The 13891-nt window shown below is 34.1% G+C and overlaps 1 protein-coding gene across 22 annotated transcripts in view; it reads right to left on the bottom strand.

Annotated features, from left to right (window-relative positions):
- GPHN (gephyrin) overlaps nt 1-13891 on the bottom strand; it is a 279199-nt gene that overhangs the window by 65737 nt on the left and 199571 nt on the right. For 14 of the 22 annotated variants that reach the window (XM_068193120.1, XM_068193123.1, XM_068193122.1 and 11 more), the window contains 2 exons: nt 9536-9592; nt 1441-1482 (listed from right to left, as the gene is read on the bottom strand). The exons of 5 other annotated variants lie outside the window; for them this stretch is intronic. In XM_068193120.1, the coding sequence (XP_068049221.1) occupies nt 1441-1482; nt 9536-9592 (99 nt within the window). The remainder of the gene's footprint in view (nt 1-1440; nt 1483-9535; nt 9593-13891) is intronic. 3 more of the 22 variants (XM_068193124.1, XM_068193135.1, XM_068193136.1) reach the window with 1 other exon arrangement.

Genomic DNA, 13891 nt, shown 5'->3' with positions numbered 1-13891 from the left:
CTTGTATTAGCTTAGAAATAAGTAGCTTTGTATGCACCTGAGTCTAATATAACTTATTTATTCCATATTGGTGGTTTGATGATAATCATGATAAAAACAGTAAGGCTTTCATATAATACAGTGAACTGCACAATGAACTGCAGAATACATATCAGGTGTTTTTAAGAACACATACTTGATTATTTTTAAAACTACTTGTCACCCAGTAGAGCCAGACAGATCTATGACAGAAAAACTGGTAAGCATCTTTCTTCTTAAAAACTGTTCTATTACATCTTTTGCCTATTCATACACTGAAACTATGAAAACCTTTTCGTACTAAGGATAAGGAAGTGCTAGGAATGATTGCTCAAGAGGCTGAAACTTTTGAGAACAAATTACACAAACAATCAGCAAGGTATGGGTCTTTCTGCTTGGGGACAAAGTGACTGAGTAGGTGAGCTCTTTATGTTTGCATTTTTCATATTGCTCATGAATAGAACATTCAGATCAGGTCTAGATCCTGGCCCACAGTGCGAGGTAGAGCAAACTGTTAACTTCGCATGGGATCTTGTCACCTTTAAGGGACTCTTTTAAAATGCAAGATAAATAACTATATGTGCTCACGACTGATTTGGTATAGCAGAAAAGCTTAAGTCCATATTTTTGATACTCATCCATTTATCAATTACAATAATATGCTGAAGTCTAATCTTTACACAGCAGGCCATGGAATTAATTTTATTATTTTATAAACTTTGTTTTATCCCATGATATTGTGAATTCTAATTTATCTTAAGGTATTTCTTCTTTCTTCCCCATTCTAATTACAACTGAAAGCCTTTTCATTTTCAATTCTTGTTAAGATGGTACTATACCTCATAATAGAAGACCATCATGATACAAAAGTATTTAAAATGGTACATGCATTTTGTTAGGTAATGACTCGAGCCAGAGCATTGGAAATTAATAATGAATTTCAGGTATCATAACCCACCTGTATCTATTCAGGCAATTAGCAATCATTCAGGTAATTAGCAATCATAATTGGCCTTCTTTACAGAGCCCTTCCAGTTTCACTGTCCAAAAATGGGTCGGACTAACAATTGAAGCATTTTGCAGCCTTGACATCTGTAAATTTGTTATTTTTACTTAATGTAAGAGATAACTAAGATGTTTTTATCATATAATATATGCTCATATGCTATGTAGTAGTCGTCTTAACTACTGGACTATACATCACGGTGGTCTCAGACTGGTACAGTGATTTTAAAACCACGCTGAACATGGTTGCAGATTGATCATGCAAAATCTGCCCCCCCAGCTGATTTTTCCCCACTTGTGCACAGTGCAATGCAAAAAAAAAAAAAAAAAAAAAAAAAAAAGAAAAAAGTAAATAAAATCAAAAAAGTGTGATGGGTGAGCAGGTCGACTGTGTGAAAGAACACGTGCAAAGTATACCTCAGAAACACTATAGGTGGATGAGCACGAAGGGAGTCGAGCCTGGTTGTGCAGTGGGGAAAAGAAAACATTGTTAAAAAAGAAATGGTGGCACAGTAAGGGTCTCAGAAGGTTTTCTGTATAGGTGGTTCCAGCACTGAGATAGTGGCAGGGGGTTCATAAAGTTTCCATGACCAGCTATTTCAGAAACTTCAAATTTATGCCTTTTAAGGTGGAAGCTTCTTAAAAGGGGAAAAAATACTCTATTTGAAAATAATTAAAACAAATTATGAATCTGAAGACAAATATAAATTCTTGGTCCACTAAGATATCTGACAACACTATCTTTAGGACAATAAGGTATTCTAGGATGAAACTTTACTGATCTGTTTCATTTAAAAATATTACTCTTATTCTAACTCTACAAAGGAAACATCTTACGGGTGAAAACCCATAAGAGGCTCTGAATATCTTTATGTGTTGACATACTCAGAACCAGAATTTTGACAAGGAAGTTTTTCTTCAATCTCACTGCTCCAAAAACCAGAATAACTTGCAAAGTTCAATTATTAACGGCCAGATATAGGTCAGTAGAAATCTGCAGATTATGCCCCTAAGCAATGTCATGTGTGTAATTCTTGAGGGACTCTGTCCACTGTCAAGAGCTTTCAGTGCAAGTTAACACAAGTTAATTGGTAACCTACAGTTTTACTGACTGCTTAAGACACATTTTGTTTATACATGATAGCCATTATTCCAAACTATTCATCACTCAGACACAACTTGAGTATTAAAAAAGGACTTGCCAGTAATTTACAGAAAAATCCTTTCTTTGGGTGAAAATATTTCACGTTTCACTGTCTGAAGAAGGAGCAAAACCAGCCTAATAAACAAAATGTATAAAAAAGGTTCTTATAAATGTACTAAAAATCATGTCTTGATTTTTTTCTAGGGGTGAAAAATGAATTATCAGAAGCCTTAGCAAAACTTCCTTAGACTTAACAAACTGTACAGCAGTTTGGATACATCTGTGGGAAAGACGAATCCAGCAAGAATTTCCACACAGGTTGTTTTTCCACTTGCTGACTCAGGTATATGATAGACTGAGCAGAGAACATAGTATCCATAAGAAGTCCTTCAAGAATATTTTTCAGTTTCAAATGTGTATTTCATATTTTTTCATTGAAATATACAATATCACTTCCAGGAAATTTCTACAGTCACATTGGTCTGTGCTAATTTATGTCTCCATTAAATATACAACTTTTTTTTTTCTTCCTCAAAAAGTTTTAATATTCCAAAAATATTTTTCCTCCTTTCTGGTATTCTGTATTTCATTTGCTCTTCTAGATAACATTGCTAAGGAAATTTGACGCACTTCGCATCATCTTAAATATTCACACACACAGAATTTTCTTCAACTGATGAAATGTTTTCTTAAACTGAGAAGGATTAAGACAAAAATAGAAAATTCCTTCAAACAAATAGCAAGACTGAAAAACACAGTTTTAAGAAATGAACCGTTATTCTTAAACAGTCTATTTTATAATTATAGAAAAAAAGAAAAAAGAAAGACCCTCTTCTGACAAAGCAAAAAATGTTTCTAGAAATATGGCTTTAAAATCTTTCTAAGAAAGGTAAGGTGTGCTTTTGCTCAGAACAGGGGTGCAGCTATTCACCTAAGACTTTTGGATGAGGCTCTAATCAAGATTTCCATAAATAACGTCCAGCCACTATTCCCATGGTTTGTCTTACAACAGCATGGAAAAAACCATTAACCTTGGTTTTGCAGGTGAGTATCCAGAGAATGCTTGATTAGCAAGAATCATCACAGCTGATATTTTTTACATATCAGCAACTAGATACACAGAAACAACAATGGTCAGAAGCTTTGGAACTATACTCCACACAAATCTAAAGAACTTGGTTCATGTTGTCCACTCCTCACACCAACTTTCAAGGGGCACACTAGACATTTGTGCACTTTAATCTTCTCTTAGGCAACTACTCTAAATAGAATGCTATCACTTTCCTTGTCAAAGTATCCTGTAATCTAATTATCCATATTTTCATTAATAATGGAACCATTTAACTTCAGTCTTATTCCAATCAGGATTTATTAATTTTAAGTAATATCGTATTTTCTTTTTCATAGTTCCAGTTCTACAGAAGCTAATAATAATACTCCCCTAAATAAGATACCAATAATAATTATTATATTTTTTCTTCCTCCACTCAAAAACATACACATACGCAATTTCCCTGAATTCTTGTTTTCTTATTCATCCATGTCTAGGCTCTCAATGTACCATTTCATTTTCTCATAAGGATGAAATCAAAGGTATACCGAAGTGCTGTAGTTCCAAAATGACCTAATGTTCTTGAGGAAACGATTATGCTCACAGCCCACAGGGATTGCTGTTTATATTCAACACGATCACACAATGTGACTGTTTAATCTTCTGCACACTTAAAATTTCCCAATCATTTCTATGTCATTGCTTTTTTTGCTAACTGGACTCCATTTCTAAGTATCTGTCTGATTTTTGGGATTTTGTAAGTGTACTGTTTTTCTGTGTTATTAAAATGAAATATCAATACATTTCCAAGCTCCTTTGATGTTTCTGCAATCTATCACCTACTCGACTTGTAATTTGTTGTCATTTATGAACTTCAGTGACTGTTTGTCCAGTTGACAGAAGGGGCAGCTCTCATTATTTTGTATGCTACCTGACAACCTCTACATATTATGTTGGGTGAAGGTAATGTGTTGGCATTTGGGCTCTTTTCCCTCACAAATACTCCATTTAAGGGGTTATATTGTCAGTCACAGAAATTCACTATTGTGAGAATTCTTTTAAAAGAGCTATTTACACCAAATGAGAACCTGTTTCAAATGCTGTAAGAGTAATTTGTTTTCAGTCTGAAGGCCTTACTGGCTCAGATCTTTACTAAGTCAATGTCAGAATCAAGAATAAGAGTCATGTAAACATAATCCTTCATCATGGCCAAAGAAAGCAGGTACTTTAAGTAAGAGAAAATGCATGCAGGAGACCATAGACTCTGAGACACACAGGTCTGTATGAAAAAGTAGAATCCTGGTTCCATTTAACATAATCTATTGGCAGTATTTGGCCACTGCTATGAATTCTGAGAACATTTTTCCTGAAAAAAAGCCCCAGAATCTTTGGCTTGGAACCATACTGGTTAAAAGCTACAAAAATTTGTTTGGCATATTACTTGGGAACTCTGCACTTGGATATAATTTTTTTTCTCATGGGCTTTCCATAATATTTTTCTGCAGAAATTAAACTTGTATTAAAAATTCGCAGCCTGTACATTTGCCAAAAAAACCATGCAAACCAACCAAACAAGAAAAAAAACCCAAAAAAACCAAACCAAACCAAACAAAAAAAAAATCTAAAAAAAACCTCTTCAAAGCATAGATTGAAGCATTATTGTTCTGTTGAATTTCAGAGAAATTCCACACTTCCAAAAGGGTATCAATTTTGGGAGGTATCAAACATTATAAAATATAACAAAGTCAACTCCTTTCCCCTGATAATGTCAGTAGCAATTACACTTGCTACTGCTACATTAATTTCAGTGGAGGAAATGCTACCATGTCCAAGTGACAGAACACTAAGTTTTCCAAACAGTTCAGTGTCAAACTGCTCACTGCAAGGGGTCAAAATATTAAGTCATGAAAAGAACTGCAAGGTGAATGAAAGAACTTGGCAAGAAGAAATGCAAAACCAAACCTTAGGTCAGCACAACTTCCTTGTAAATGGCTACGCATTACTGCTGATATTGAAAGAAAACTATTCAACCCCCAAAACTCCTTAATTAATCAAACTTTCATGCATGTTTTCAGTGCAATTTTATTTCAAATCTCTGGCCTGCTTTCTAAACTTTTGGTGGCATCTGTGACATTCTGCAGAATTCCAGTGTTTCCTACATATTTCCAATGGCCTTTGAATTTAATCTGGAAAGAATGTCTTTGCAATTCATTCTGGAATAAAGGTTCCACCTTAATGGTATTGTGCAATAGCATTTAGTTTTCACTTCTGGAGCTGGCCATCAGATACTACATGCTCCCCCTCCCATACTATTCAATACTTTTGCCACACTGTAGAAGTATCAAAAACCTACATCTAAAACCCTTTCCAAAAGCAGTATGGAAAAAAATGAAAATTATTTTTAAAATGAACTATTAACAGATCCCTCATTTTTTTCTCCAGCTGTTCACTATTTCTTCTCTTTGATCAGTCATTTGTATTTTGCCTTTTAAAATGCTCTCATCTAGAACATCCATTATTACTGCATGAATCAGAGGAGCAGTGACAAAGCAGTAAATTTTAGCAATGTGTTCTGCTTGTTTTAGGAAATTTAGAGGCACATGCAGAATCTATGGAATATTTATTTACTTACTTACTTACATTCCTTACTAACGGACTGACTTCCATCATGAAGGATATGACCATGAAATAAACAGATAAAGTGGCACAGAGGAACAGAACAATTTCATGACAACTCATGTTGTCCTGCTGCCATGGCTAATGCAGTCACAGCTTTTAGTTTGAAATCTTTCCTCATGTGATATTCTGTGAAATAATGTATGATTAGAGCATCTTTTTCGCACCATGTTTCATGGCATATCTTTTTTTCTGGCTTTACATTTATTTTTAAGTGCTAAATCATGAATTTAACTATAAGTAGTTTAAAATATCTTGCTTTGTCTTGATTGTGAGTTATCACTAAATCCAAAATATGACACAGTTTATACCCCCAAAACTTGATTCCTAAAAGATTTGCCAGGAAAAAGATATTGTCCATTAATCAAATTTATTTTACAGAAAACTGCAAAATATTAGCAGCTCAATTTCCTTGTATTTGACCTGCAAAAGATAATAAACTCAAGAATTTCTACTTGACAATAAGCAGTAATAAACTGTATGTCAGGTACAAAGCTGTATATGCAAAAGCACCCAAAGGGGGCAAAAATTATCAAATAATTTTCATTGCAAAAATTATCTTACACTGTATAACCTCAGTGGATTATGCATTAGAATGATAGTTCTGAGGATGACAACAGAGTGTATGGAAGACAAAGAGGACATGAATCTAAAGAAATTACTGAGAGACCCTTCAGTGGACGGATGTGCAAAGAGATAAAGTGTTATTAACTTTCACATTTACTCTGCTACAAATTTTTTTCTAATTTTCATTTTATGCAAAATACGTGGCTTAAAGACACTTCAATATAGAATTGCTGAAAACCTATTCCTAATTTATGAGGTGAACCGCTGTCTGTGTTGTTATATTGGATTTGACTTGCTTTATTAAATATTTCTGTGAAAATTGGGTGACTTTTATAGGGTGCCATGACTGATATACTAGATCCTAATTCTTTTTTCACAACTTTTTTCATTAAAGAACAAATGTGACACAGAAGAAACATGCTGCTGTATATTTTGCACGAGACTGCTAAAAAAAAAAACCAACAAAATTTGCATAGCTGTCATTCAACCAAATATTGACCTATTTTGTGAGATAAAACAGGGACCCAAAAAGATTGATGGCAAAGACAGAGGTACATGTGAACCTATATGCTTTTGGGTTACCTTGTATCAGCCATAGTTTTTGGTTCAGGTAAGACTATAAATCACTGGCAGAAGGTATTTTTATTCTTTAAATTAAGGGTATCTGTTTTATTCATTGCTAAGTTTAATATTCAGGAAACTTTTAGATATGCAACTTTGATTTTGGAAAGGGATTTTTCTTTTAGTTTCTGCAGTTTGATTCACACTCAAAATGCAGTAGGATATTCTTTACAACAAACTCTGTAAATCAGGTCAGATTTCTCACATTTCACACATTAAAATGAAACCCCAGCTAGAAAAGAAAGAAAACACAAAGGAAGAAATAGAGAAAGAAAGGAAAAAATGGGGATGAGAGGACAAACCAATCAGATTTGGTCAGCAGAACTTTAAAAAAAAAATCAGATCACCGAGTGAAATCATACATTTACTCGGCGAGAGCATCCTTTGACATTGCCTTTGGGTGATCTCTGAGCTCCTCCAGCTTTCGATGGAATTACATCTAAACATCAGAAAATGAATCGACAAAGCAACCTGTTCTCTTGCCACCGTTTTTTTTTTCCTTCATTTTTCTTTTGCTCTTTGTTTTTGTGTTTTGTTTTATTTTGTTTTTAATAAACCATAGCATAATGCATTTCTCACTGCCTCTGCAAAACATTTCAAGATACCAAAGTGCTTTGAATAACACAGACATACAAGACTCAGTCAACTTGGAATGTGGAAGCAAGATATCTTTGCTTAACATGGCTCTTCTTCACTACAGGCAAAAAAAAAGAAAAATCAAGGGAACTATAAAGCTACTGAATCTCTGCTACATTGGTTTTTTTTTTTTTTCTTATTTACTAGTAAGGCTGTGTTCTAGAATTTATTTCCATTAAAAAATTTTTAGGGAAAAATATTTTATTTAATAAAATACATTTTATTTTATTAAAATATAATATTTTAATGTTTTATTTCCATAAAATGAATATTTTCATGTTTAGGATCCTCAATTAGGATTTCCCATTTTCTATAAGGAGGATTTTCTGTCTACATATAAATTTAAGGTCATGGCATTAAATCGGACAAAGAAATATTAATCCAAAATGAGCTATCAATGGGTCTTCACAATAACAGGTGAAAGCCACCATCTAAATAAGCTACATCTTCTGCATATGTGCATGCATTGTGCATCCAGATTTGTATGTGATGACTGATGCCTCAAAATGCACGGGTCACTGCAATCACAAACAGAATTTTCAAAAACAGCACAGAAACTGTGGCTGTCTTGTATTTTTATCTGTGTGAATTCAGTGTCCTGAATGTCTCCCACTGAAACAGAGCCTCATTCATGTACACTGCTCTTCTCATCTACACTGTAATTAAAACATCTTTCAAAACACAAGATGAAAAGATAAAGCCTCACAGACAGTGAGGAATGCTACAGATGCCTCTAGCTAGAATGTGTATAAACAAGTGGCAACTGGCTTCTTTTTCTGTGCTAAGATCAATTTAAATGGAGGCATTATCAGAAAGAGGTGCATAATTAATCCTTTCCCTCCCCTTCTTTGCGCTCAGTGAAATAACATTTTCACAAAGAGCAGTTGTAGAACAGTGTTAGAGAACAGAGAGGATGGCTTGTCCTGGAAGAAATGCAATACACTTACATACAAAACCAAAACAAAAGATCATAAACCAAGAAGACAGGAAAAGCAAGGAGAATGCAGAAGAAGAAATAAATAATTAGTGGTTGAGAAAGTGCTAAAAGGAAATAAAGCAGGAAAAAAGTGAAAAACTGGATAGCTGAAATAGAGGCAACTCTTGAGATCAAAATGGCTTGGACTGCATATGATCAACATCTTGGTTCAAAACCATTAATCAGGGCGTAACACTGGGTATGGTGGGTACTGGTTTAGATATCTGCCTGTTCTGTTAAGCAATGTAAATATTTGTGTATGTTTATACAAACATTAAAAGGCAGAAGATACTATCAGCAAAACAGTGGCTCCATTCTTATTAGTCTCCTGTGAATAGCTTTCATTTGATATTTCTCTATTTTTTTTTAATTTAAAGGCTATATATATATAATTGAAATATTCAACTCTCTTGAAATGGTCCTTTGCAGAATTAAATGCAAAAAGTGTGAATACTATAGAAGTTTAATTATGTTTCAAGATGGGAAGCAGTAGTTTGAAGATGAGTAAATCACTTCTCTATGCAACAGGCAGATCAGAGAAGTGGTTTAATCATGATCACCAAATTACTTTAAAGGCACTTTAAAAAGGTTGTTATTATCTCTTACTTCTAGTGACACCCGAAGCTACCTAACTGGCAGCCTGCCTTCAATAGGTTGTTCTATGTGTAGCACAGAAACAAACAAAATGTGACCCAACAGCAATAAGAATACTGAAATAAAAATGATATGATGGTGAGAAATGGAAAAGCCCCTTCACTCCCTCCCCACACCTCCCCCTTCAAAAGGAAAAGTGTAGGCTATAGAAGAAAACTTGCAAAATAAATGTTAGAAACATATTTACTTTGAGGGATCCAACTCTACTAGCAACTCCTTTGCTTTCATCCGGCCGTCTAATTTGCTACAATGGGGGAAGATGGGTAAAAAAGACAGAAGAATAAAGAAAAAGTGAACTTAAAAAAATTTCCACACAATCAGTTAGCAGTACATGCAAGACATCAATTTGACTCTCTGAGACACCTCTAAAGGACAAAGACACAGACTCTAATTTCTGGAATAAATGACACTTTATCATGGCATTTTAAACTTGCTTTGTTGATCACTTCTTTCTCAGTATATTACCAATCTGGCATATATGTTACATGCTGAATTCACTAATATTTTTGAAAGAATACATGTTACTTATCTGATTTGGATATTAAGAATAATGAAATTCTAAAACTCTAACTGAAGAAAAAAACCCTCTATATCTTCTATAAATCCTATGAGAAGAGTATGCAATAACTGGGAGCCTGCAAGTATCATGACTGATACCTGACAGAATGCAATATAGATTCCTATTGACCCAGGCCTAGAGATTTTAGCCACTGCTATCAAGATTCCCAGTTAAAAATTATGCTGCCCAACCAGAAAATTTTAATGCCAGACCAATATCAGATTTTTATTTAAAATATTTAAATATCTGTGTATATGACCCCAAACATCTCCTATCTGATTACTTTTCATTTATTATAGGTTTTCCTAGATGATGCAGAGGATGGAAGAAACAAATGAGGTAGCTGCTTAAAAGGCTTCATATTTTTAGAAGCATGCAAAATAAAACATTCATGTACAGCAAAAGTTATTTTCAGAATGTCTTAATCTGGTAAATATACCTCTTTTACCACTAGAGTGAACACGTGTCATTTGAAGCAGAGAGGAAGAAGTCAATAAAAATTACTTTAGTGACAAACTAAAGTAGTCTGAGCCAAGACTGAACTGAAAGTTCTTATTATCTTAACTAAAACAAAATCCCACACAACTGAGGTGAACCCTTTCAAATCACAAAAGTAACTGTCTTTAAGAAATCTCAGCAAGGAAGCCAAAGATTGACTGAACCATGGAAATTCAACTATGCTTTATGCTCTCTGGAGCACACTAGCAAGGCACAAGTTAAATTGTCCTGTTTGTTTTTGTCTGACCCACACAAAACAGAGAAAATCCTCTTCAAAAAAACAGTCAACTGAGTGTTTTGGTTTTTTACTTGCTATTTTTACTTGTATTTGAGTCTCAAGAAAACAATGCAAACTAAACAATATCTTAACAATTTAAGTATTTTGTTTAGATAGGATGTCTATTAGCAAAATACACTGGAAACATTTATGTTTAATTGCTGCTTTCCTTCCCTGGTCTTATGACATTAAAATAACATCCAATTTGAACTGTCAATGAAACACTGTCACTCCTGCTATCCAAGAAACTCTCCACTCAATACTAGTACATAGACCAAGAAGAAACAGAAATTCTTAAATAAACTATGTCTCCTTTAGAAGACACATTCAATTAAAATATATGCAGTGAGAGTTACTACATATTAGATTTGTATTTACTAATTGAGAAAAAAAGAGCACCTCAATTTGTAGAAAGATCCTTATCTGAACAAAAAGCATCGTGAGTTAGAGCAAAGATGCTTTCCCCAACATCCTGGTTAGGTAATACCATCCCAATAGTAAGACATAATCTAGTAGAACTGCAATTCATTTTATCAATTTGTCATTTTTAAAATGAATAATAAATTTAGGTTTGTTTGGAAAATGAGAAATAGGAAAAAATAAATGCTTATAATCTCACAAAATGACATGGAATTAGGGCATTAAGAAAAATGCTATATAACACAGAAACTTGAGGAAAAGTGACAGCAATATATACTGCCCCTCAGGGAAAAGGTTTGTCTTGCATTACTCACCAATTGTTGTTGCTCAAGTTGTTGTGAAGGTTTAGAGTACAGTTAGAAATGAGATTGGAGATATTACAGGTGCATATATCTAATATTATTTAGTCTTTCTTTCTTCAAAATATACATAGAAATAATACACAATGTGTACACTGTGAGCAATGAAGTTCCAAATGCTTGCATATATAAATTACAAGGAGATAGTCGAAATTTAATCTTGCTTTACATCCATGGCACAGTTAATATACATGACAGCATTTTTTCTACATGAACATTGCAGAGTGCCACTTGAATGCTTCTCAAGGGATGAATCAGAATTACATGAATATTGCACAAACTACACTACATCTGTTCTGGGAATTAAATAGGGTATTACCAAGAAAGCAAGGGACAGCAAGAATAAAACCCCATATCGCTTTCATGGCAAATACCACAGAAAGGAATTCAGGTGTATTCTTATCTTTCTCTGGTCAACTGTAGGATGATCTAGAAGTTATAATTCAGAAAACGGCATGGATTATACACCCCTTGTTTTTCAGAAACTCAGCTAACACAAGAACCCTATAACAGATGAACACTGGGAAATAGAAAAGATTATGATGAAAAATGTGTGTAAGTGATCTAAATCAAAAGTATCTATACCACAACACAAGCTAAATAAGTGGTTAAAAGATGAGGCAGGAGCAACAGCAAGTAATTATGGGCAAAATGTTACTGAGGGTTTTGGAACACTCTGAAGGTGATGGATGAAGATACGTAATGTAAAGAAGGAAGAAGGATGCTGTGTAGGGAACATTCCAGGAAACTAGGAGGGTATAATGCACCGACAGTTTATAAATGCATTATATTTACATCCCTTTCTTATTCACAATGGAATAACAGCAGGAGTTAATAGCTAAGAATTAGCTACAGGGATCCCTATCTTTATATCTGAAGAATAAGGTGGAGTTACAGTTGGAGTAGAATGAGATAGGAAGCCAGTCAAAGAAAACTTAGGAAGCAAGGAAACCAGAACGAAAGAATGAGCAAAGAGGAATGCTCAAATATGGTTAATGGATTTGTTAGAAGATGAGAGAACAGAAAATGTTTTCTGAGCAGAAGTCTTGCATATGGTTTCAGTGTTATTCCACTGCCTTCTACTTAATAGAGCACATGAAAAATGAACCTGTTATCTTCATCCTTGATTTTACTCCAGAAAAAAAGAATTTAGAAGACCTAACCTTAAATAAGTATCTAATGTATCTAATCTATCAGTTATACTTGTCATAAAGGAAGAAGAGCTCTGAACAATTACCTAATCTGAGACTCTGCCTTTGCTGGATTTATTGAAAGGAAGAGTTCCACAACAGGAGAAATTTAACAAACATTTAACACTATCCATCTTAGACTCCTTCCCCTTTCTGATAATATACTCTATTTGTGCTGCTCTAAAGTTTCCCTGCTTACATTCTGACATAGAAATTGGAATTTTGCAGGACCCAAGCTTTTCAGAAAAATGTTTTCTCATCCATATTCACCAAAAAGCCAAACCTCTGTCAGATTTTTTCCAGAATCCTAGGCAACATATGAATGGTTCAAAATGACAATATCTTTTTGATATGATTAAATTACTTAATTCTGAAATTGAATAAAAGCAAAACTCACAATAGATATTTTTTACAGCTATAGTTTAAAGAGGTGTCAAGTACCTTATTTGATGATCTGGGCACACAATGTAGGAATCATAATTAAAAGTATGAGATTATATTACACAGCATCCAAATCAAGTTCAGATTATTTGCTGTACGCATAAGAAAAGCATAACTGTTCTCCCACTTGATTACTACTGCAGAGATCAAAAATGAATGGCGAATAAAGAAAACTATTATTATTACTTGTGGAACATCATTGAGTCTGGAAAGAGATGATTTGGCAGGTATGTTATACCATATCCCTGACAACTTGTGATGACAGCACTTTCTGTTTCCTTCCACAAACATAGTCCCTGTCAGTTTCTAGCCATTGCCTCTTATTGCATTTAGCTGGAAGTTCCCTTGTGCTTCTAACCTAGCTGCCTTAGGCAATGTGCAGTGCAAGGGAGTGAACATCCTCTACTGAATACCAAATCATGAAACTTGCTTGCATCATATTTGTCAATGTGAGTCCACATGCTGTTATGAAATATTTATGATGTATTGTACATTCCATGACAAAATAAGATCTTCCTTGGTTTTTTTTTCAGTTTTGTCTGCCATTATTTCCTTCCAGTTACTGTTTTATCTCAAAGTGCAGGGCATCACGCTGAGAAAGGGATGATCAGTTTTGGAAAGCCAGAACAAAACTGCACATGTGATGCTCCTACTTTGGTTCACTTCCTTCAGCAGAATTCCATAATATACCCTGAAATTGCTTTTATTTTTTTTCCTCCCCAAGGGCCATTCAACTAATCAAGGAAAAATATACAAGAAAAACAATAGGATAAGCTCCAGTCCAGCTTAAAGAGGTGTT

The sequence above is a fragment of the Anomalospiza imberbis genome, chromosome 6, assembly GCF_031753505.1.
Source record: "Anomalospiza imberbis isolate Cuckoo-Finch-1a 21T00152 chromosome 6, ASM3175350v1, whole genome shotgun sequence".
NCBI classification, from domain to species: Eukaryota; Metazoa; Chordata; class Aves; order Passeriformes; family Viduidae; genus Anomalospiza; species Anomalospiza imberbis.
The sequence above is the reverse complement of the archived record's forward strand: the minus strand, read 5'-3'. Positions and strand labels throughout refer to the sequence as shown.